At 41.7% G+C, this 24,494-nt stretch overlaps 1 protein-coding gene across 1 annotated transcript; it reads right to left on the bottom strand.

The window, feature by feature from the left end:
* Positions 1 to 520: 520 nt before the first annotated feature.
* Positions 521 to 17,986, bottom strand: LOC119362520 (DNA polymerase zeta catalytic subunit-like). Its single transcript, XM_037627758.1, is given in 24 exon segments — positions 521 to 875; positions 1,152 to 1,817; positions 1,912 to 2,215; positions 2,294 to 2,499; positions 2,639 to 2,746; positions 3,072 to 3,347; positions 4,069 to 4,215; positions 4,488 to 5,061; positions 5,822 to 5,970; positions 6,145 to 6,473; positions 6,544 to 6,786; positions 6,994 to 7,386; positions 7,474 to 7,912; positions 13,470 to 13,775; positions 13,853 to 13,944; positions 14,030 to 14,201; positions 14,330 to 14,461; positions 14,653 to 14,721; positions 15,329 to 15,371; positions 16,047 to 16,153; positions 16,218 to 16,267; positions 16,737 to 16,794; positions 17,651 to 17,773; positions 17,776 to 17,986. Coding segments are annotated over 24 exon segments (5,340 nt in total). The 5' UTR covers positions 17,956 to 17,986; the 3' UTR covers positions 521 to 701.
* Between the last annotated feature and the right edge of the window lie 6,508 nt (positions 17,987 to 24,494).

The raw sequence follows: 24,494 nt of genomic DNA on the forward strand, positions 1-24,494 counted from the left end.
TTGACTGCAAGCTTTAGGGGTGCATTTGGATTTCTAGTGTGGGGTGGTAGCCTGGATGCTTTGAAATTGGGTCTTATCAAACTTGGCAGCTGAGAAAATATGACCCCTGAAAAAACCCTGAGAAAATAGGACGAAAAGACCAAACATCTTTTGACAGATCTTTGATAGATTCAACAGTATAAGTCTGAGATAACACATGATCTGGCAAAAAATAGCTCAGTTGTCAAAATCAAGCATGAAGAGATTTAGCAATACTTCTTTTGCTGGTCGTCGGTCTTGTGCCTCAGAGCCATACTTCTTTTGCTGGTGCACTGCACATCGATCTAAAAACCTCCTGAATCTGATCCTTGCTCACCTGGCCATCAATAGAAAAATATCAAGTCTGACAAAAAGTTTGCTCATACTAGTACTCTCTTCAAAACTATGCTCCTTTCAAAATTAAGCATGGATACACAATCATAAGGTATCACGACCTTTGAATTTCTAGCACGGAGGGTGATCAAGACAGAAAACATCATTCGAAAACAAACAGGTGAGTAACTTTTTCTTGTCCTCTCAAATGAGGATGTGTGTTGTTATATATTCCTTTGCTACACACACTGGTACACAACAATGCTATGAGTTACAACAACATAATTACAGTCTGATTGTACATTTTACAGATGTACAATGTACAAGATATTAACAGCAAGAATACAAAGTCAGAATAGCTCCGCGCAGCAGAATGGATAATAACCAGCTTCTCCAGCGGATTCCGAGACGACCCTCAACTCCTTCTGAACCTTCCGACGCTCATAGAACACCGGGCATGCAAGCGAAACGCACTTGACCCCACTTTCCACTATCCAGTCTGCACCGCCGCAGTGGCTGCATATCTGGACAACATTCAAAAGTTAGCTGTCAGCTGAAACAAGTTATCTAAAGGGATTTCTATTTCACAGTCAACGTTATTATTAAATTATAAGGATTGTTGCACTTCAAACAGTGGTCAAGTACATTAAGAAAGACTAGAATCTCAATATTTCTGATGCTTAGTTCATGTTACACAAAAATGTCAAGAAACGTAAGTGTTAGTTTTAATTTTAGTATTCCATGCAATGATTTCATTTTCCAGTGGGGAATTCAAATAAGAGAAGTATATAAGAACTTACAGCAGCAAGATGTTGGATTTCTCGCTCCAATTTTGATGTCCTGCCAGCGACTACAGTGGCAACAACAGCTTCATTTTTTAAACAGTAACTGCAAAAAGTTTCTGATCCTTGAACTGTATCACCACAGATAGTACAATGGCTCGACATATAATAAGTATCTATCCTGGCTACTTTGGCGGACGGTTTCTTGTTCCATCCCAATCGGATGGAACTGCTATCACGAGAACCGTGACCCAAAGCAGACTGGCGTTTGGCAAGTGTTGACCGTGTGGGGCGAGGCATCTCGTTAAACCATTTATTTAGGTTAACACCTAGGAGTCCAAAGACACGTTGTAGTGCTGGAATAATCTGTTTGGTTATGTAATATAATTCATTTAACCTATAAGGGGATCCAACTTCTAGCAGACCATATGGATTAATGACCATATCGACGAGACGAGCCCCTGGTTCCCCATGGATAACAACATAGGGCACTCTCTCTGCATAACGTGGCTCTGCCCGTGGATCAGACAACATTGCTTTTGTTGCAACAATTGCTGCAGGTGGCAGCGAGGATGCCCTTGCACTGTAAGTACCAAGACGAACCTCCTTTGCAAAAATGAAGTCCTGAATAGAAATTTTTCCTGATAATATCCGTGTCCATTGACGCTCCGCATATGATTTAACCTGCAAGAATAAAAGGCCATCAAGCTATATACCTGACACTGCTACAGGGAAGACCCTCCTCGTAAAGTCGAAGAGATTAAGAAACACCCCTTACCTTGACCAAGTCTTGTTCTTCAAACATTATTCTAAGAGATCGTTCTAACATCTTCGCGACCGCCGGGCACGTATCTCTCCGCACTGTCTCAATCCCCTTTGCGTCAAAGATTGGCTCCTTCTGTTCGGGGTTTTCATAGCTATAGCCAACATATCTCTTCTTTGTAAGAAGGAAACAGGGATGGTACACTTTCTCAAACTTCAAAGTGACTGGATCCGGATTAATTGCAGTCACTAAAGAGGCAATTTCCTTTCCTATTCTGAATGCTTCTTCCCTAGATCGCCCTTTTAGAAGAACAAACATACTACAGCAGAAATAATGAGCTTCGTACAATATTCAAGTATAATTCAAAGAAAATATCATGAGAAATGCACAGAAATACCTGTCAGTATCACCATACACAACCCTAGCATTCCACAAGGGATGCTGATTGACAAATGATATTGCTGTTTCAAGCGTTCTACGACCACATTGAACAATGCTGTCTGCAAGCTCTGCACAGGGCATACGACCACTGAATCCAGCAGCTGTGTAACCATACGTTACATTAGCTATCAGCTTCAGAGCAAGTTGCCGAGCATTGAGTATCTGGAAAATAAATACATTACCGTTACCATTATACATTAACCCAGATTTTCTAGTAAGTCATATCGTATCATACTTAATCACAAAATTCAAGAAATTTAGGGCTTCTGTAAAATGTTCAAGAAAGTATAGAAGCAAATACCTTCTGCAGAACCTTCTGAGATGGAGCTAGCTTTTTCATTGCTTGCTTAACCATAATTCTGGTTGACAGTATCTCCTCAAGAAGGCGAGGCACTACACCTTTTCTGACCTGCAGAATGCCATCAAAAATGTGTTCAAAAGGTCAGTCTGGTGCGAGATGCTCATTCCTTGTCCACACCTAACAATGGGAAGGAGTGTGCAAAAGATAAAACAGTGTTGGGATGGATAGAAAATGCAGCACTAAGCAATGTTTTCAAGAATATAGCCACTATCAACATAGTCATCTGTAGATGGTATAACAACTATATGTGGGAGGTATTCCAATATTGCCTGTCAACTGGTGGTACTTAGTCTAGCATCAATAGGAAAAGTATTAGATATGACTGAGCGACACAAGAAAACCTGCAATGTCCGAGAGTAAACAAGATCATTACCTCGGGTTGCACATACAGAACCCCATTTGGAGTAAGGATCAGCTGATTTTTCAGATCAGCGATCGTATGCGGATCGGCTGAATATGAGCTGACACCAAGTACAGTGGACTTCGACGGGAAAACTTTACCCAAGCAAGTAGAATAACATAGATTATATGCTATTATCATGGAAGGATAAAGAGACTGAAAATCCAATACGAGAACTGGGTCGGAGTAGAAAGCTGATTCTGGTTCCATTACAAGTGGCATGCACTCCATGGCTGGCTGAGAAGCAACCTGTAAAGTAGCGCTGGTGAATTGTTAAAATGCAGGCAAACTACTGGAATATATGCGCAATAATATCCAAAACATTTTAGCAGTGATTCAAAAGCAGGCTGACTAGGCTGTCTAGGCGATTGGCGTCAGGGTCCGCTACAATTTGACTATAGTTCGCCCTCTAGGCAGCCTGAAACCCAGGCGTGTCAAAGTCGATCCTAGTTGCAACTTCGGTCACTAGGCGAGGTGGCCCTAGGCAGACTACAACAACTAGGCAGGTGACTAAGTCGAGCATACAGGGGGCAAGGGCGCATTTGAGGGTTAGGGTCCGGGCGACTTCCCCAAATCCTAATCAGTCAAGAGTTAGGTTAGCAGAAAATATATCACATTTCTAGTTCGTGTGAAGAACCAGTGTTCTAAACCAGAAAATTCCTGGTGGCTTAGAAGAACAGTCCCCGTCTAATCTTAAGCCTGCCACACCCTTTTCTTTGGCAATTTACATAAAGCAAGTTCATTGATCCCGCAGACAAAATGGCCGGCTTTGCCTCTTCGGACAAAGAGCCAATATAAATGTTATAGCTCTCGGTAGATATGCCAATGAACAAAAGCTGCCATTCTTGCATTTGTTTCTCAGAACTGGTGTTACTAGGCAAAAGCGGCTGAGTATCTACGGAAGTTAAGTATAGAACATGTCTACGCAGAAATCGAGAAATTAAATTTGCTAGGAGACAAAGAATGGCACCTGTTGGTTTCCTGGGGAAATTGCAAGGTAGTTCTGTGTATGAGCCAATCTCAAGAGCATAGATTCAACACGAAACTGAGACCCTCGTGAAAGAACAGAGAAGAAGTCAATACCAAACACACGAGCAAGTTCAGACGTCCGATTGACCTGCATGGAATAGTCAGGTATAAGTTTCGAGCAAACTTTTTGCTACAAATATTCCGGTAACATAAAAAGTATCAGTTACTAATTACTTGTTCTGCGCATAACATTTTAACCAAGCTTGTTAACTTCTAATTATAACAGGTGTAAAACCAAAAAGGACAGGTTGCCCAGTTGATAAAACATCTCATTCTCACATGGAAAACCCAAGGGAGCTCTCAAGTAACCATATGTTGATGATGTACTGGCAAGAATGTAATGAAGGGAAATTCATTTACCAGGTCAAGTTGATTTATTATTTCAAGGTTGAGCATAGCTCTGCTGCTAACATATTCTATGCACCGGTGTCTTCCTCGTCCAGGACCTGTTGCAAACCATCGATTCAATGTCTTGTTTGGTACTAATGGTACCTTTCGCCTCAGGATTTCATCAGCCACAGCTTCAAGGGAGTAATTGTTAAGCTTAACTTCTCCACGCATTAGACGCCATAAGTTTAGTACAATTCTCCCACCAACATGTACACCACTAGCATGAGTATGACTCCAATCATTCTCACTGACATCCACAATAACATCATTGGCAGGAGATGCTTCAGGCACCTGACTAGACTCATGGGCTAGATTCTTAGGTGGATGTTTTGACTCATGTGGTAGTGTCCTTGAGATTTTTTTCAGTAAGCCTATACCCAGATAAGCAGCTCTTTCAGCAAGAAATCCTAAAGATCCTAACTGAATCTCCCATCCGACTAGGATATCTGGATCAATTGAACATAATGCATCAATAAGATGATTCAAAAGATCCCTCTCTCCCGGGAAGACATCGACACTGCAACCAATAACTCCGTCAAGGTTTCTGCAGTTACAAAAAGAGGCATTAGATACATCTCGACCCAACAAGCTAAGGTCGTACACACTTTAAAAAGAACCACCAAGCCAAAGAAGAACAATTACATGAAGACGCAACTCTAGAACAGCAAAATGTCAAGTATGCAGTTTATGTTCCAGAACATGAATAAAGGAAAGAAATCAAAATGTATATGATGTTCTTCAGGTCCAGAAGCATGGGAAATGAATAGAAAATACCATTAACCATCACAGTAAGCCGGCTATTTTTCTATTAAGTCCTTAATAGTGGACGGTGTGGAAGGAAAGGAATAGCAGGGTGCTCCAGGATGAGTCCCAGACTTCGGTTGCTAATGGCATTATAGCAGAGGCAGATTGATGGCAGTAGGTCTCCCACCAAGGGTTGCAAACGCCTCTGGAAGAAGCAGCTTAGGTTTTTCGTTTGTGTTGTAGTTCTCCAAAGAAATTAGTAAGTTAGCAACCCAAATTAGCATACTCCTGCCAAATATGACATCCGTTGCAATTGTCACCACCCTAGCCATGTTGATGTCACTCATCTAATATCCAAGGGAGTGGGTCACATGGCATAATAACTACTAAGACTGTAACTGAATGGCGACAATGGCAACTGGGCTTCTGCAGACTTCACTTTGATAAATACAACTAAATAGATAAAGGGTGTCAATGAATACAAGAGGAAAATTCAGAGACACAATTGAAATCTAAACGAAACCAACAAATGACTGAAAGATCAAAAGACGTCATACAACCTCCTCCCCTGTGATTTGTCATTGTTTCCACGTATAAGTACACGAACTTCAACAGTATTGTCACTGTCATCCTCAACAGCCAAAGATACAACATTGATGGCATCAAATCGTGGATCAGGACGCAGCTCTGCTCTGTTTTCCGCAAATACCTGTCAAATAGTGGGAAGAAATTTCAAGAGGTCACTCTACCTTGCCTGGTTTCCCATACTTTGCTGTCAGTAAACATTAGCAAGTCAAAACTGTCTTGGTCATACAACATAGAATCTCTAAGAACAATTCATTACCACCCTGCTTCCTAGGAGGAACGAAGAATATAGTCGAACCTCTATGCTAAGTATCGTCAGTTGTTGTCCACCACCGGTGCTAGCAGGGTCACGAAATCCAATTTGACTGAGAGGTGTGAGCTTATGCTTTTCATCTTCAGCTGAGATCTGGGAAAAGTCATGCCAATCATCCAACTTTTTACTTTCTTTGTTCGGCTGATCAGATTTCATCATAACTGTATCAATGAACGTTGTTGTTGTATGCTCAGAAGCAGATCCGGGTACAGGAGAATTGGCCATCAAAGGAAGAGCTTCCGCATGTGGTGTAGAAGTAGGATGGTGTTCTATTTCCTGATCATCTGTAACATTCTCACCACAGTTGAAGTAACCTAAAATAATAGTTCGTAAGGAAGCCAGTAAACTAAATTGCAATTAATATATGCAGGAAACTACTTATACCAGAGACACCATTGGAATAAGTGTGTTGAGGTAGCCACTGGCCCACAGCTGCTGCAGATGGCGGTGAAAATGCATGCGTCAGCAAATATAGAACTGATCCGTCATTTTGGAAATGAGTTGGAACACCCAAAGTATCAGGTGTGAATTCACTACTTCCCATATACTGAAATGATCCATTCTCCTTATTCTCTTCAGCAGTCTGATTGAAAAATGGAAGGGGGTCAACCGATCCCAGTTTAGCAGCTGAAAAACAGCAGAGAATATGTATAATATGAGGTGAACAGTCGTACTAACAAATTAGTAAACATAATGTTGTACCATAATAACATGGTACCTCAGGTGAGGTAACACAACAATTTCTAAAATTTACATCTGAACAGCATACCAGCACCACTAGTTAAAGTAAATTACATGCACCATGTTAAAATGAATATTCCTTGTAAAACTTACATTCAGGATGATCAATGCTCGCCGAAGAAACCTCTGAACGAGTTGGAGGCTTCTGTGCAAATGACATACGTACATATTCACCACCAGAATAAGACGGTTCTGAATTTGGAAGACCACTGGTGACATCATGCACTTCTAATCCTCCAGAAATCATGATTCCGCTGGTTTTATCCATGTTGCATGCTGCAGTTCCAGAACAACCAAAATCTAACTTTTCAGGTTGAAAAGATCCCCTCCGCTTCCTCCTCATTAAATCCCTCACAGAAAGACAGGCTGAGCCATGTTCACCTATCGAACCAGAAGATTCCTTGTCAGTGTCGTTTGTGGCATCACAAGAGTTCTTCTCAGTTTTACTCTTGTAAGAACTTGGATCCTCAGTTGGCATTGCACTGCCTGAAGAAATTTTAACAGGGCCATCAGCATTTCCATGTGACCGCTTTTTAGTAGAAAGAGGCAAAGAACCCCAGAGAAGTTCAGTACCTCCATGCTTACTTGCTAACTTTGAACTATTTTTACTAGATGAGTAGCTAGCTGTTCCTATTTTTCTTCTAGTAATTTTACCCTGATCATATTCTTGGGGGCCTTTCTGTTTTTCATCAGAAGACCCATCAATCTGAGGAATAGTATTGGTCACTGAAGTGCTGCCATCAAGCATTGGAGAACTGTGGTAAGACTTCTGAGCATTCGATTCTTCTGCCCCAGTCACGGGTTCAAGTGTATCAAGAATATCCTGGCACTCCTGCTGAGAAGCACTATCAAAATCCAAGTGAGCAGACTCTAAAGCAAATTCAATGGACTTCTTGGAGAACAAAGGGCTCAGAATGACTTCATTGACTAATTCATCATCAGTTGTTGGCTCCTCTCCAGCCTGTGAGGAGGCCATCCAGCTTAAAAGCCCAAGTGCTTCAGAATCTACATGCTACAAAAGAAAGAGACAAGAGGTGCTATATTTATCAGGAGAAAGTAAAAACACATTCAAATCGAAAGCATAATATGCAAATGTAGCCAGACAAAATACACATACGGAATCCCAAGAAGGGAAATATCAGAACCCACATCTAAAATGATTGGCAAGATCAAAAAGTGACCCTGGACTGGCATCCTCTACCATCTGAAGTACTCACTTCTGTTAGGAAAGCAACATGTATTACCATGGGGCCATAGGCCAGTATATATACATGTACAGGTGCAGGTAATATGCAGAAAACCCCTCATACAATGGGGTAAAAACAAAAGGCTACATGGCTATATATATATAACTTTAACACCCCCCCTCAAACTCATGGTGGATGAACAACACTGAGTTTGGAGAGATAAAAGTCATGTTGTGCTCTAGTCTGAGCCTTCGTCAGGAAATCCGCCAACTGTAACTCGGAAGGCACATACTGAAGAGCAATAACCTGATCCTGCACACCAGCGCGCACATAGAAAGCATCAACACTAATATGCTTGGTGAGCTCATGCTTCACAGGATCGCGCGCAATGCTAATAGCACCTGTACTGTCAAATAATAGCAGAGTCGGTGTAGTGACAGAAACACCAAAATCCTGAAGTAACCACCGTAACCAAGTCACCTCTGCCGTCAAAAGAGCCATTGCTCGCAACTCAGCCTCTGCACACGAACGGGAAACTGCAATCTGTTTCTTCGTCTTCCAGGCAATGAGAGAACCGCCAAGAAAAACACAGTAAGCAGAAAGTGAATGGCGATCAGAAGGATCACTAGCCCACGTAGCATCCGAATAGGCCTGAAGCTGCAAAGAACTGGAGCAAGGAAAGAATAGACGGTGAGAAATCGTGCCCCGAAGATATCGAAGAACACGAAGGAGATGACCATAGTGAACCGATGTGGGAGCAGAGACAAACTGACTCAGAATATGAACCGGATAAGAGATGTCCGGACGAGTGACAGCTAGATAGACAAGACTGCCAACGAGATGACGATAACGCGTCGGGTCAGGGAGAGGATCACCATCAGTAGCACGGAGGTGAACATTGAGCTCCATAGGAGTCTCAACAATGCGCTCGTCAGTAAGAGCAGCATGAGCAAGAAGATCCTGGATATACTTTTCCTGAGATATAAAAAAGCCATCAGAGGTAGAAGAGACTTCAATCCCAAGAAAGTAGCGAAGAGGTCCAAGATCAGACATAAGAAACTGCTCACTAAGACGGGCCTTTACAAAGGCAATATACTCGGGGTCATCCCCAGTGATGATCATGTCATCAACATAGAGAAGAAGAAGAGTCCGACCACGAGGAGAAAGGTGAATAAACAATGCTGGATCATGAGCACTTGCTGAAAAACCAGCGGCAGTGACCACAGAGGCAAAACGCTCGAACCAGGCGCGGGGGGCTTGCTTAAGGCCATAGAGAGAGCGACGAAGACGACATACCATGCCATCAGGAACAAAATACCCAGGTGGTGGCTGCATGTACACCTCCTCACGTAGCTCACCATTAAGAAAGGCATTCTTAACATCAAGCTGAGATATAGACCAGTGGCGTGCAGAGGTAACGGCAAGAAGTGTACGAACAGTGGTCATATGGGCCACAGGAGCAAAAGTCTCGTCATAATCACGACCATGCTCCTGTTGAAAACCACGAGCCACAAGACGAGCTTTGTGACGCTCAAGAGAACCATCAGAGCGAGTCTTAATCTTGTAGACCCACTTACAAGTGATGGGACGGACTCCGGGAGGAAGAGAAACAAGATCCCAGGTACCAGTGCGTTCAAGAGCAGCAATCTCCTCTGCCATCGCAAACTGCCATTCAGGATGAACAACAGCCTGACGATAAGAAGTCGGCTCAAGGACAGCAGCACCAGCGGTGGGAAATCCAAAGCGATCAACAGGCGGACGAGGCCGAGAACGCAAGCCATAAGTAGGCTGAGAGGAAGATGACGACTCATCCACAGAGGCATCCACAGGTCGTGAACGACGAGTGTAATGCTGAGGAAAAGATGGAACAATAGAAGGAGGAATCGCCAAGGTAGAATCGGGGGGTGGCGATGAAGTCACCGGAGATGAAGGTGTAGAATCCGGTGACATGCTAGGCGAGGAGACCGGGGAAGAGGGTGACTGCAAATCGACTAGAGGTGGAGAAGTAGAGGGAGTGGAACGAATAGGCATAGGCTCGACAGGGGTGATAGGTGAATCAGGAAAAGTGAGGAAAGAGATATCCTCCACTGAAAAAGTCGAGGAAGACGGGCGTGGGTAGAATGGACGAGACTCATCAAAAGTCACGTCTCGAGAGATACGCATCCGACGACCGAAAGTATCCCAACAACGATAGCCCTTATGCTCATCACTGTAGCCTAAGAAGACACACTCAATAGACTGAGCGGTAAGTTTGGTGCGTTCACGAGGGGCAAGAAGAACATAGCAAACACAACCAAACAAGCGAAGCATCAAATAATCAGGAGAACGATCAAAAAGATGCTTGAAAGGAACACCACCCTGTAGAGCAGCAGAAGGCTGTATATTGATAAGATAGGTGGAGGTGGAGACGGCCTCAGCCCAAAAATGAGGCGGGAGAGAGGCAGCAATCATCAATGCACGAGCCGTTTCAAGAAGATGTCGATGCTTTCGCTCAGCCACACCATTCTGAGCATGAGCACCAGGACAAGAGAATTGAGAGAGAGTTCCTTGCTCAGCAAGAACACCACGCAACATCTTAGAGATATACTCGCCAGCGGAGTCAGCACGAAAAACACGAATGGGTGAAGAGAACTAAGTATGAACCATGGCAGCAAAACGCTTATAAATAGACAACACCTCACTACGAGAAGTCATGAAATAAAGCCATGTGTAACGAGAGAAATCATCTATGAAAATAATATAGTATTTATGACCACCTTTCGAAGCGAAAGGAGCCGGACCCCATACATCAGAATGAACTAAATCGAAAGGACGCTTAGACACTGACTCACTATGTGAATATGGTAACTGAATCTGCTTGCCAAGACGACAACCCTGACACTCTAAAGAGACATCTCCTGAGACAGACCCCAGAAGACCTCGACGAACTAAAGACGACAACCGAGAACCACACAGATGACCAAGTCGATGATGCCACTGCTTGAAGGAACCAGTAACGGAGGCGACTGAAGCGGAGGAACTGGCGATGGTGGTAGCAGCAGAAGGAACATGAAGCCAGTCCAACTCCCAAAGACCCTAAGAATCACAGCGGCGAGGGCCAGCCCCAACCAGAGTGTGCGTGCGACGGTCCTGGACAGAACAAGAGTCAACGTCAAGGATGACACGACAACCAGAATCAGTAAGTTGACCAGCAGAAAACAGATTCATGGTAAGTCGAGGAACATGAGCAACATCAGGAACAGAATAAGGAGTGGAAAGATGGCCTCTACTAGCAACAAAAAGTGGAGTACCATCAGCAGTGAAGACATGAACAGGAGAATCCAGCGATCGAAGAGAGGACAAAGTGGAAGAATGAGAAGACATAAAGAAGCTCCAGAGTCCAGAACCCATGGGGATGTACCTGACTGTGTAGAGGGCGGTTGCTCAGTGCGGGAAGCATCAGTCACAGAACCAGTAGTACCCGTTGAGGAAGAACCTGAAGCCGCAAGCGGACGCTTAAGTCTCAAAATGTCCTGCTCAGTCAAAGCAATAGCTGAAGCTGTCGAGGTAGATGACGAAGTCCCTGAAGATGATGATCGCGCCTTGCGCAGGTGTTTCCGCTTCGTGTAGCACTGGGACTCAATATGACCATCATTGTTGCAGTAGTCACAATGTGGACGGGGGCGACCTGAGCCTTCAGAAGGAGTGGGCAAGAGCGGCGGAGCACTCGAGCAAGAAGGGGTCGGTGCAGCAGGTGGAGTGGAAGAAGCCCGAGTAGCGAGCACAGAGGGAACCTCCAGCAAACCAGCACCACGTAAGCGAGTCTCCTCAACACGAATCTCTGAAAGCGCCTCCATGAGAGAAATACGGCCACGAGCAAACAACTGAGCACGCCGGGGCTCAAACTCCTTATGGAGCCGAGACAGGAACTCGTAGACGCGATGAAACTCCAAATTGGCCTGGACAGCCTGGCAACAGGGGCAAGTACGACAACCAGCACTGCGGAGAGAATCAAGATGGCGCCAGATAGCAGAACTCTGTGCATAGAAGTCATCAACAGTAGAGTCACCCTGCTGAAGAGCATGTTCCTGACGGACCACAGAAAGGTATAAGGCATCACCAGAGGGCTCATAACGCTGATGAAGACGGGTCCACATCTCAAAGGCAGTAGGAAGACCCAGAGACTCAGAAGCAAACTGAGGCAGAACACTAGCAGTGAGAACAGCTGCAGCACGAGCATCATCATCAAGCCACTGGGTGTAAATAGACAGAGCACCATGATATGTCTGAAGAACCTCCTCATAAGCCAAAACCCTCTCATCATAAGCACGATCAGCAGACTCATCAGCAAGCTTAGCCGCATCCTTGGCGGCTTGATTAGCATCCGTAGGAAGAACCAGTGGAGTCGGCGGAGTAGGGGCAACCGGAGGAACCGGACGTGGCGGACAGCAGACCTCGCCAGAAAGAACACCCCAGAGACGGATGCCACGCATGTGAATGCGCATGAAGCCAGTAAACTCGGTGTAGTTAGTACCATCGAAGATCACCGGACAGCGAGGGACAGCAACATAGCCCGATGCAGAAGACATTTTTTTTAGGCAGAGATCAGCGGGAGCAGGAGATCAGGGCCCTGCGTCGCTTGGAGCCGGCTGGGAACGAGACTGCAGCTGGGAGCAGCGTCAAGCGAGGCCGGCTGGAGAGCGATCCGCTCGGGAGCGATCCTCTCGGGAGGGGCCGGCTGGAGATCGAGAGACCGTCTAGCGAGGCCGGCTGGGAGATCCGATCGGGAGGGGGCCTGCTGGAGATCGACAGCAAGGCTGATCGGGAGGGTCGGGTTGGGAGGAGATCGATCCGATCGACAGGGACTTCAATCGGGAGATCGAGGAAGGCGGCTGGGGATTGATAGCACGAGTTGCAACGTGCAAGAAAAATTAACCTAGCTCTGATACCATGTTAGGAAAGCAACATGTATTACCATGGGGCCATAGGCCAATATATATACATGTACAGGTGCAGGTAATATGCAGAAAACCCCTCATACAATGGGGTAAAAACAAAAGGCTACATGGCTATATATATATAACTCTATCAACTTAATACCAGACCTAGAATTATCTTCCACCCTCTCGAATTTGACCATTAGTGTGGCTTTGTTTGGCGTGGTTATGGTGCTTGTCAGGCATTTATTCTGGGACCACCAGGAGCACCAGCTACCAACAGCCAGAAGCCAAACAATGCAGTTCTTCACCTTGCAACTATTTTAGGTACATTATATAGGTTGGGAAAATTGGTTCGGCATGTTTCTTATTTATAAACTGCTTTGGATAACACTACAAACTGACCCAATAATATATGCATAACTTAGATCAAGCCATAACAAGATAACTAAGATCTGAGAACTACCTTTTCATGTTCGTCAAATGACTGAGATGTTCTTTGAGCATCACTACCAATATTTTCGCAGCAGTCATTTTGTGAAAATGTGATAGTCCCAATAACATCAGTCAATGATTTAAAGCACCTCTCAAGCTTTTCAGATGCTTCAACGGCAGAATCTTTGTGATGGGACCCCTCCTCTTTTGGATCCAACGCAGAAAGAGCACTCTCATACTTAATACCATGAAGAAAACTTTTAAGAACAGCATCCCGCGGTGGTCTACCAATATCAGCAGGTTTTGTTTCATCCAGTAGTCTTAAGTGCTCAAGTTCCTAAGCAAAGCAGGTATGAGAGGTTTAGCAATAAGTAACAATTTGCAGCATATGTGCACATAGAGCAGGAAAGATACCTCCCAAATTGCTAAAAGCGACTGAACCATTTTGGTATCTGCCGTTGTTTGTGACAGAGAAGTGTACATCTTATACTTCTCGTTTATGATTCCTACAAGCGAAACCGGAATTTGTAGCGCAATTTCTGGATTATAAGTTTATAACAGATAATAGCTGTTAGAATGTAGCAAACAGACCTTCTACTCTGGAGTCAGCTTCAAGCATCATAAAAGTATGTCTTTTTCTGAAGTTCGAACTAGATCCTTCCATGAAATGTGAAGTTGAAGAACCGCCCAGGATTAAAGCATGTGGCACTGTTGACGATGTCCAGATGATTGGGTTTTTCATCGCAGCATTATATGAATGTGTCTACATTTTTAAGAGAAAGGTAGAGTTTTTTAGTAGAAGCAATGGATAATGTATGACCCCACAGAAAAATAACATAGATTCAAATGGAAATCATTCGATATAGACATAACAAAATCCATAGAACTTGCCTTGTGCTCCGATTCATCAGAAGAATCCACCTTCCTATGCAGAGTCTTAGGATGAAAATCACCTGGCAATGGAGGGCGGAACTTGAAGTCTGTGACATGTACATGGCCCATTCCATACAAGTTATAGTCGATCTAAAACATACATTGAACAGAAATATCATCTTAGGTCACTCAAAATATATATCAAATGTGTCAACAAGACTGGCACCATCAAGTCAGGAATATTGTACTTAAGTTGTATGCTTGTGCAAAAGAAACAAAATGACAATGGTCTTGCAGTTCAGGACATCCAAAGAAACAGAATAAGAAAGCATCGCTCTCACCAAAAAGTGAAGAAGATATGGAATGTGTGATTCATAAGGCTGGAATACTCTATCAAGAACAGCACCGCCCTGAAACCAAACAGCTCGCAATCAGTCCCAGCGAGGATATCATCATAAAACATAAAAGAGATTCCAATTTCCATAAAAATATACTTACAGTTGCATGGAATACCACAACATACACTGATGTCTTTAAATTAATAAACATTCATTACAAGAGAGATTATCATCCATGCCAGCTCTCTAGATGATTTATTATGGCTAGACAACTGCCTAGCCCTGCCTAATCGGCCATGATACACAGGCGCTTATCTAATGTCTCACTAGCGCTAGCACCAAGGTGAACACTACTGAATTCACAGCTTCAAGCCATGAAAGGCATAAAAGTTAGTACAATTTTCCACTAGTGTACAAATCGAGTAAATCTTAAATGCATAGCTAATAGACACAGATCAAAAGAACAATAGAGAGCAATGATGTAAAAAAACATTGCACTCTCTTAGTAATTTTGCAGAAATTAGTGAAACAGAAGATACATGATCCAGAAATGAGGAGATAACAATATTCCTTCAGTTCAGACTTATCTACCTATCAAGACATAAATGTAGTCATGTACCCATCTATATGGAAATACTAAAGCCAGAACTTAGCAGAAGGGAGCTTCAATGCATCATACCAATAGATGGGTTGCAGCCCGAGAAACCTCATGAGGATAATATCTTTAGCTTAAATCAAGGTAATCAGTTGCATGACAAAGTTGTGGAGGAGAACAAAATGCAGGCATACATTCATTAAATAAGAAACAATCCCATGTGACAACAAGTGTCTGATGAAAGAACAGAACATCAATTGATTAATGCACCTGAAATCCTGCATAATTTGATCTATCAGTTTGCGCAAGATTTCTATGACAACATTAGGTTCAAACATTTGATGCTATTCAGTTTTCAGTTAAAACAAAAGGTAAGTCAGCAAACCACTCAACACTCATGACTTCTTAAGTTATCATCAGGGTTAAGCCATATGCAGTCATAAAGAAAGGGATATTTTTCGAGTGATATTGTCAATAAACAATGACAGGAATATTTCATGGTTTCCACTTTCCTGTCTTATGTAGCTACCTCAAAGTTCTTGTAAAGTACTCCCTCCGATCCATATTAGTACAACTTTGTACTAAACTAGCAACAATTAATATGGATCAGAGGGAGTATTATGTTTCACAATTAAGTACACAACAAAAGGCTAAAAGATGGGTTTCAAACAATCAGATGAACTATGTTCATAATTTGTAATTTTCCAAGACAATAACCAGAAAAGGAAGTGGGAAATGATTTACACAGGTTCAAACATTTTTAGCAACAAGAAATGTCTGTAAAATGTTAAATTGTGGATACAGGTAGATCTTCACAAAAATCTCCTCGGATGAATGATAACCATACAACTTCTTTGCTCGAACAAGGCTACATCCATGGACATGCTTCCTTTTTGCTGGGCCACGATTCTGCAGGGGAAATGATGATACTCACGAAAAGGGAAAGTTAACATACCAACTAAGTTGACTCTACCTGTAAAGTTTTCTCGAGGTCACTCAATAGACCAGTCATACATGAATTCCCTAAAGAAAAGAGAAAAAAGACATATTAATTTCTCCTGACTGTCAGGTGCTTTTCTTGACATGGACGCCCCTTTGATCAGAAAGAAAACCAAACAAGTGCTTTACTAGGTCTCGTTCAGACTATGAGTTCATCATATCCTTTATGTTATGTAACTATGTTGTAAAAGCAAAGTAGAGCAACCTTTTAACATTTAAATTGGTGTTTTTAACAACAAATCATGTTAGTACCTCAAACAAAAGGTTAGCAATGGTAATCCGTAAGACTGTAACTACCAACTATATGAGAAAGTAATATCTACAAAATTTACAAGACGTGCAATAACAACTGCCCGGTAAGAAGTTGAATGCAGCTGATATGAAATGATAAACAGCATGTAGAACAAGAAAGAGCTCATATAGTAAATGGAAAAAGGAACGGTAAAAACATAAGCAATCTTATAAGGGGTGCATATCTAGAAAACACAGTCACCTCTTTCAATATTATGAAGTAGCTCCTCTGGGCAAGGTACATACAAGTACGGCAGGGCCTGAATAGCAAAAGGAGATTTACAACTTGAAACTGTTACATTAGAAAGTAGATGAAACAATGTGTCGCCAGAATACAATAGAGATGAGTAGTATTTAATCATCAACTACTGGAGTATATGATACTCCCTCCGATCCATATTACTTGTCGTGGTTTTAGTTCAAAATTTGAACTAAAACAGCGACAAGTAATATGGATCGGAGGGAGTACAACAGTTCATCAAAGATGATAATAGGTTTCAAGGGAAGAAGACATGTGTTGTGAGATAAAAAATCAAAATCTTAACTACTTCCTCTGTCTCTAAATATAAGTCTTTTTAGAGATTTCAATGCGGACTACATACAGAGCAAAATGAGTGAATCTACACTCTAAAATATGTCTATATACATATGTATGTAAAAACCTCTAAAAGGACTTATATTTAGAAATGGAGGGAGTAGTGTCCCAACTCCCATTGATAACAGAAACTGTTGCTGAATTTCCAGTTGGACTACTGACACAAGTAACAGAGGAAGCACTAGTACAATCAGCATCAGCTGTATGCATACAGGCAGCGCGGACTCTCAAGACAAACATAGCAACGGGTGCAAGTTTGCACAACTGCAAATAATAAACAAACCTCCCTTGAGGGAAATGGAATGAACTTGAACTACTGACCAGACCAGAGCAACACATCCCTGAATTAACACACTGATCTCTAATAACTGGCATGCTGAATTGAGCTTCCAAGCATCAAATTCGGCGTGTTGCACTCCCCATTCCCTCCAAAATTTCAAGACCAGGCAACCAGAACTACGTGGCGAGAATCACACAAGCATACTGAAATGTAATAAGGGCAGAGAGAAGCTGGTACCCACCTGGTGGATGTGGAGGCAAGTCTTCTGCCCCGCGGGGGTGGAGCCGTAGATCCTGATCACCGGCACCTCCTCCACCTCCTCGCCTGCGGCGGCCACCAGACAGTCAGAGAATTCAGCGCGGCGCGGGAGGAGAAAAAGTTCAGAAAGGGGGCAAATGGGGAAGGGAGCGTACAGTGGAAGGGGCTGTAGGAGATGTCGAGGCCGGGGACGGGCGGCGCCATGTAGTAGTCGAGCGAGACGATGCGCACGCTGAGGACCTGCGAGGGGGTCCCCGGCGGCGAGGGCTCCGGCGAGGAGGGATTCATGGTCGCCGGCGAGGAGGGCGCGGCGGGCGGGCGGGCGGGCGGTGGTTTTATTTGGGGGCGGTGTGGGTTCCCGGGCTTCGGCTCCTTCCAGAGCACGCTGCTTCCTCCCCACTTGGGTTTGACTCCGTGGGTCGGCGGGTCGCCATCGGCCTAGTTGGGAGTTTATTAAGGGCCATAGCCCACGAAATCGATCCGACCTTGGACCCTTTCCTTTCAGAAAAAAAAAGGACCCTTTGAGCCAAAATGATGCGAGAGCTATTTATCGCATTAAGCGATCAAAGTGGGGACCTCCTATATGCCGCTTGTTGCGGCAAACAGTTGAGGCTTCGCAAAGGGGAAAAGCTAACCTGGGTAAGCCCATTTACGGTAGGGCGCCGTGAAAAAACAACAAAAAACAGCACCGTGGTGGGAATCGAACCTGCGACCAGCACGTCAAACACAATGTGACAGTTAAAGAACCGGAAGGCAATGGAAAAATTGAAAGAATAGCCAGCGGAAAATTCCTACAACATGTGTGTGGAGGTTCGACCATACGGCCTCAAGCGAGTGAATCATGCTGCTAACCATTGTCTTCGTAGACTTGTTTCATTTAAACTGCCACCTCACTTAACATAAAGTCATAAACTATAGGAGAAAAAAGAAAGACCTTTTTAGAAAAATTAAAAATGTGGTTTTCTTTTAAAAAAAGTAAATATAATTAGAAAAACAAACATTTTCAAAATTTGCTAACAAACTTTTAAGGACTCGGATATTTTTTGGGAATCTGGAATTTTTTTATAAAAAAGAAACAAAATTGAAAACAAGAACATTTTTCAAAATTACAACTAACTTTTTCAAAATGCGAACATTTTTATAAACAGAAAAAAATGAAAAATGCCAACAAATTCTGAAGTTATGAATAATTTTTTTCAAAACGCGAATATTTTATGAATTTCCCACTAACATTTTTTCAATTTGCGAACAAATTATGAAAACATGAATTTCTAGAATCTGTGATCAAATTTTGGAAACAGGAACATTTTTTATAAAAAGCGAACATTTTTTTCTAAGTACGAACATTTATGAACTTTCCCTGACATTCTTTGAATTTGTGAACAAATTTTGGACACATGAACACTTTTTGAATTTGATTTGTTTTTTGAAAACAGGAACATTTAAGAAAAATATGCGAACATTTTTGGAATTTATGAACAAAATAAAAAATAGAACATTTTCAGAAAAAAATTAAACTTTTTAGTTTTTCGAACATTTTCTGAAAAGAAGTGAACAAATTCTGAAATACTTACTTTTTGGAATTTGGGAACACAACTTGAAAAAAGGAACAAAATCCGGCAGAATGAACAAAATTAAAGAAATATGAACATTTTTAAATTTCAGAAAATTTGTCGAAAACAGAAATTACCTTGAAAAGGAAGAAGAATGAAAAGAAAAAAGAACCAGAAAAGGAAGAAAAAGAATAGAAAGAGTAAAAAAGAAAAAGAAAAAGAAAATAGAACATTTTCAGAAATTTTAAACTTTTTAGTTTTTCGAACATTTTCTGAAAACAAGTGAACACATTTTGAAATACTTTCTTTTTTGGAATTTGGGAACACAACTTGAAAAGAGGAACAAAATCCGGCAGAATGAACAAATTTAAAGAAATATGAACATTTTTAAATTTCAGAAATTTTTTTGAAAACAGAAATTAACTTGAAAAGGAAAAAGAATGAAAAGAAAAAAGAAACAAAAAGAAAACAAAAAAGAACCAGCAAAGGAAGAAAAAGAACAGAAAGAGTAAAAAAGAAAAAGGAAAAGAAAAAATATAAAACCGGTTTAGAAGGTTACCAAAACCTCCATCGAAGTGGCAGTGCTCGCTGAAGCTTTTCCATCCCCTCGCCGGCCCGTTTACACACGAAAAGTGCAGCACTCATAGCCACTAGGCTACACTCAAGGCCCGTGTTAATCTAGCTGGGCGCGTCGTACTTGAGGTATAAAACAGCTGGGTGTTCCCTATTTTTCTTTTCTTTATTCATTTTCTTCTATGTTAATCGGTTTTTCTTTCCCTTTTCGATTTTATGCTCTTTTTCATTTTTCTTCTCCATTTGTTTTCATTGTTTTTTGTACTTTTTCCTCTCCATTTTTTCATTCTTTTCTTTGTTCTTCTCCATTTTTTGTTTGGTTTTTTTTGGGTTTTTTCTTTTTTTTCTCCATTATTTCTTTTTCTTTTGTGTTTTCTTATGTTTGTTTTTGTTTCACTCTATATTTTTGTACATGTCAAAAAAAATTGTATACACGTTCAACATTGTCCGAACGTATATTCAACTTTTTCAAATACTTGTTCAGCATTTTAATAGTTATTCAAGATTTTTTTCAAACACTTGTTTAACATTTTTAATACTTATTCAACATTTGTTCAAATACTTGTTCAATTTTTTTAATACACTCGTTCAACATTTTATAATACTTGTTCAACATTTTTCAAATACTCATTCAACATTTTTCAAATTCTTGTTCAACATTTTCAAATACTTGTTGAACATTTTTCGTATACTTGTTTCAACATTTTCTAATACCTATTCCACATTTTTTCAAATACTTGGTCCACATTTTTCAGATAATTGTTCAACATTTTTTATATACTCGTTTCAACATTTTTAATACCTATTCAACATTTTTCAAATACTTGTTTAAATTCTTTCAAATACTTGTTCAATGTTTTGCAAATACTCGTTCAACATTTTTTAATACTTATTCAACATGTTTAATACTTAATTAACATTTTTCTATGTTTGTTTGGGGGAAAGCATGTGAAAACCGAGTAAAAAGAAAAAAAACAGAAAAAGCATGTTGAATTAGACGAGTAAAAATGAAGGAAAAGATAAAAAGGTTAAAACAGGGAAAGGAAGTAAACATGGTAAAACCCAGCTCATTTTTCCTTCTAGTAGGCCGTTCTCTCCATAGTGTACAATAATTTAAGTCTGTCGCGGTGGCTAGCAGCCCTCGGAAGGAACTATTTTATCCTAGAATCGATCCCCTGTGAGCTCCATTTTTCAAACTCTGGTTTTTCTCGAAAATTCTCGCTACAGTGGGTCGGCCCGATATGTAGCGGTCTACGCGAGAGTCCCCCCTCGCATAACGCGAGAAATAAGGGTGCCCCCGAAATGATGCTAGGTAAGGGTAATCTCTTGTAAAGGTCACTTCCAAATCTTAAAAAGGAACAAAGGTCACTCTCCACCTTCCGACGTGCCGACAAATGATGCATTGTAATTTCTAAAAGAAAGTGATGCATTATATGTGTGTCACTTGTTGCAATCTAAGACCTTTTTTCGTACATTCGTTTATTCAAAACATTTTTATCTCTTGAACCATGCGTCCAAAATACCAAACCATTTTCGCTGATGGATTTCTTGTGTCAAGATCTTGAAAACTAGATCTCATGTCAATAGGTTTCGACCAAATTCTTTAAGAAAAAGCAAATACCCAGAAAACAAAATCCAAAACAAAAATGAAAACCAAAAAAACCAGTTCACGTAAAAATTTGAATGCCAAAAAAAGAAAAAGAAAAAAGGGGAGCCTAGATGCAAGGTTACGGTTTAAAAAAATGAAATCACAAACTATTTTTCCTTTTTTCGAAAATCACAACTGTGCTTCCCGTGGAGGAAAATATGTGCTTCTTGTGGAAGCAAAGATTTTTTTTTCGAGAAGCAAATCTGTGTGCTTCTCATGAAAGCACAATTGTGCTTGTCAACTTGTCGTGGAAGCAAATATGTGCCTCCTGTGAAAGCATATTTTTGTTTGAAGCACAACTATACTTAACAAAAAAATCTCCAGAACATGGAAAAAACCAAGAGAAAACCAAAAGGCTGAAAAAATAGGGAAAGAACCATCTAAAATCAGAAAACACATGCAGCAATAAAAAATAACAAAATCCAAAATAAGGGCCCAACACACGACATGTGGCGGCTGATGGACGCACCACATGGCGCACTATGAGGCCAAAAAAGTGACCCTTGCGGGAGACTCCTAAGGGTCAACCGTTGGTTAGTTGCTCCCCCTTTGGACCTATGTCGCCTATTTTGGAAATGTATGTATTTGTGCGTTTCGTTTAACTCGCCGGGTCTATAAAATGTTAGTCTCAACAAAAATGAGGAGAGAAGCTTGGTTAGAGGAGAGTGATGGTGCATCAAATTTAAACCAAGAGGTTGGGTCCTGGAAATCTTTGTGGAAGACTACAATTTCATGAAAAACAGAATGTTCTTGTGTAGATTAGCTAAACATTCCCTTCCTACTGACGACGTGCAATGCCATTGGAAAATGCCTACCATTAGCTCTTGTGGTGTGTGTGGTGACGAGGATTCCCAGAGACACTCGCTTTTGGAATGCACGATGTCGAGATGTATATGTGCACTCATTGATGAAGAACGAGCAGAACACTTGATGGCTACTGCAGAGTCAAGTGCAAAACAATATACATTCACTATGATAGATGCACTACCACATTATATTTTTCTCAAGTTATCGATGACCTTATGGGCAACATGGTCCTCTAGGAGGAAGGCCATCCATGATTATATTTTCCAAGGCCCGTTATCTATAAGTTTTATTCGTCAATAGATTCATCTCTAAACTAGAAGACATTGGTCAATAAATACCCAGAGGCATGTTTCATCAAAAGCTAACAGGGCCACTACTGGAAAAGGGAGGACTCCTCCCATGGGATTTGCAAAAATTCAGGTTGATGCCGGCATTGCTAGATCAGGGTCGGGGCCCAGCGGCTGTAGTTTGTCGAGATTATTTTAGAAATTACCTAGGATCATCTGTGCTTTGTGGTGCATGGTGATCTGGGTGTGGTCTCGCTCGAAGTAATCACTTGTCATGAGGCCTTGTGTTTAGCTGCTAATCTATATCGTTGAGGAATTTTATGGTTAAACCGAATTGTAAGCAAGCGGACAATGACATAACTGTCAGCAGTTCTAGGCAGTATGGCATGATATTCAACGAAATTAAACCGAGGGATGCGGAGTTCAATTGTAGTTGTAGTTTCGAAGGGCGAGCTTCATATGGCGGGGCTCATAGTTTAGACAAGGTTTCTCATTCTCTTGATTGGGGGCGTGATACGTCTCCAACGTATCTATAATTTTTGATTGTTTCATGCTATTATATTACCCCTTTTGGATGCTTATGGACTTTATTTTACACATTTATATCATTTTGGGGACTAACCTACTAACCAGAGGCCCAGCCCGTATTGCTGTTTTTTTGCCTATTTCAGTATTTCGAAGAAAAGGAATATCAAACGGAGTCCAAACGGAATGAAACATCGGGAGCGTGATTTTTGGAACGAACGTGATCCAGAGGACTTGGAGTGCAAGTCAAGAAGCAGCCAAGGCCTCCACGAGATAGGAGGGCGCCCCCCTATAGGGCGCGCCCCCCTCTCTCGGGGGCCCCTCGGGCGGCCACCGACATACTTCTTCCTCCTATATAAGCCTACGTACCCCGAAAACATCCAGGGAGCCAACAAAACACAATTTCCACCGTCGTAACCTTCTGTATCCGTGAGATCCCATCTTGGAGCCTTCGCCGGCGCTCCACCGGAGGGGGAATCGACCATGGAGGGCTTCTACATCAACACCATAGCCCCTCCGATGAGTTGTGAGTAGTTTACCACAGACCTTCGGTTCCACAGTTATTAGCTAGATTGCTTCTTCTCTCTTTTTGGATCTCAATACAATGTTATCCCCCTCTCTTGTGGAGATCTATTCGATGCAAACTCATTTTGCGGTGTGTTTGTCGAGATCAATGAATTGTGGGTTTATGATCAAGTTTATCTATGAGAACTATTTGAATCTTCTCTGAATTCTTTTATGTATGATTGAGTTATCTTTGCAAGTCTCTTCGAATTATCAGTTTGGTTTGGCCTACTAGATTGATCTTTCTTGCCATGGGAGAAGTGCTTAGCTTTGGGTTCGATCTTGTGGTGTCCTTACCCAGTGACAGAAAGAGTTGCAAGGCACGTATTGTATTGTTGCCATCGAGGATAAAAAGATGGGGTTTATATCATATTGCATGAGTTTATCCCTCTACATCATGTCATCTTGCTTAAGGCATTACTCTGTTCTTATGAACTTAATACTCTAGATGCAGGCAGAAGTCGGTCGATGTGTGGAGTAATAGTAGTAGATGTAGGCAGGAGTCGGTCTACTTGTTGCATATATACATGATCATGCCTAGATAATCTCATAATTATTCACTTTTCTATCAATTGCTCGATAGTAATTTGTTCACCCACCGTAATACTTATGCTATCTTGAGAGAAGCCACTAGTGAAACGTATGGCCCCCGGGTCTATCTCTTATCATATTTGCTTCCAATCTACTTTTATTTGCATCTTTACTTTTTGCATCTATATTATAAAATACCAAAAATATATTTATCTTATCATACTATCTCTATTAGATCTCACTTTCACAAGTGGCCGTGAAGGGATTGACAACCCCTTTATTGCGTTGGTTGCGAGTTCTTTGTTTGTTTGTGTAGGTGCGTGGGACTTTTGAGGAGCC

The sequence above is a fragment of the Triticum dicoccoides genome, chromosome 2B (genome assembly GCF_002162155.2).
Source record: "Triticum dicoccoides isolate Atlit2015 ecotype Zavitan chromosome 2B, WEW_v2.0, whole genome shotgun sequence".
In the NCBI taxonomy this organism is placed as follows: Eukaryota; Viridiplantae; Streptophyta; class Magnoliopsida; order Poales; family Poaceae; genus Triticum; species Triticum dicoccoides.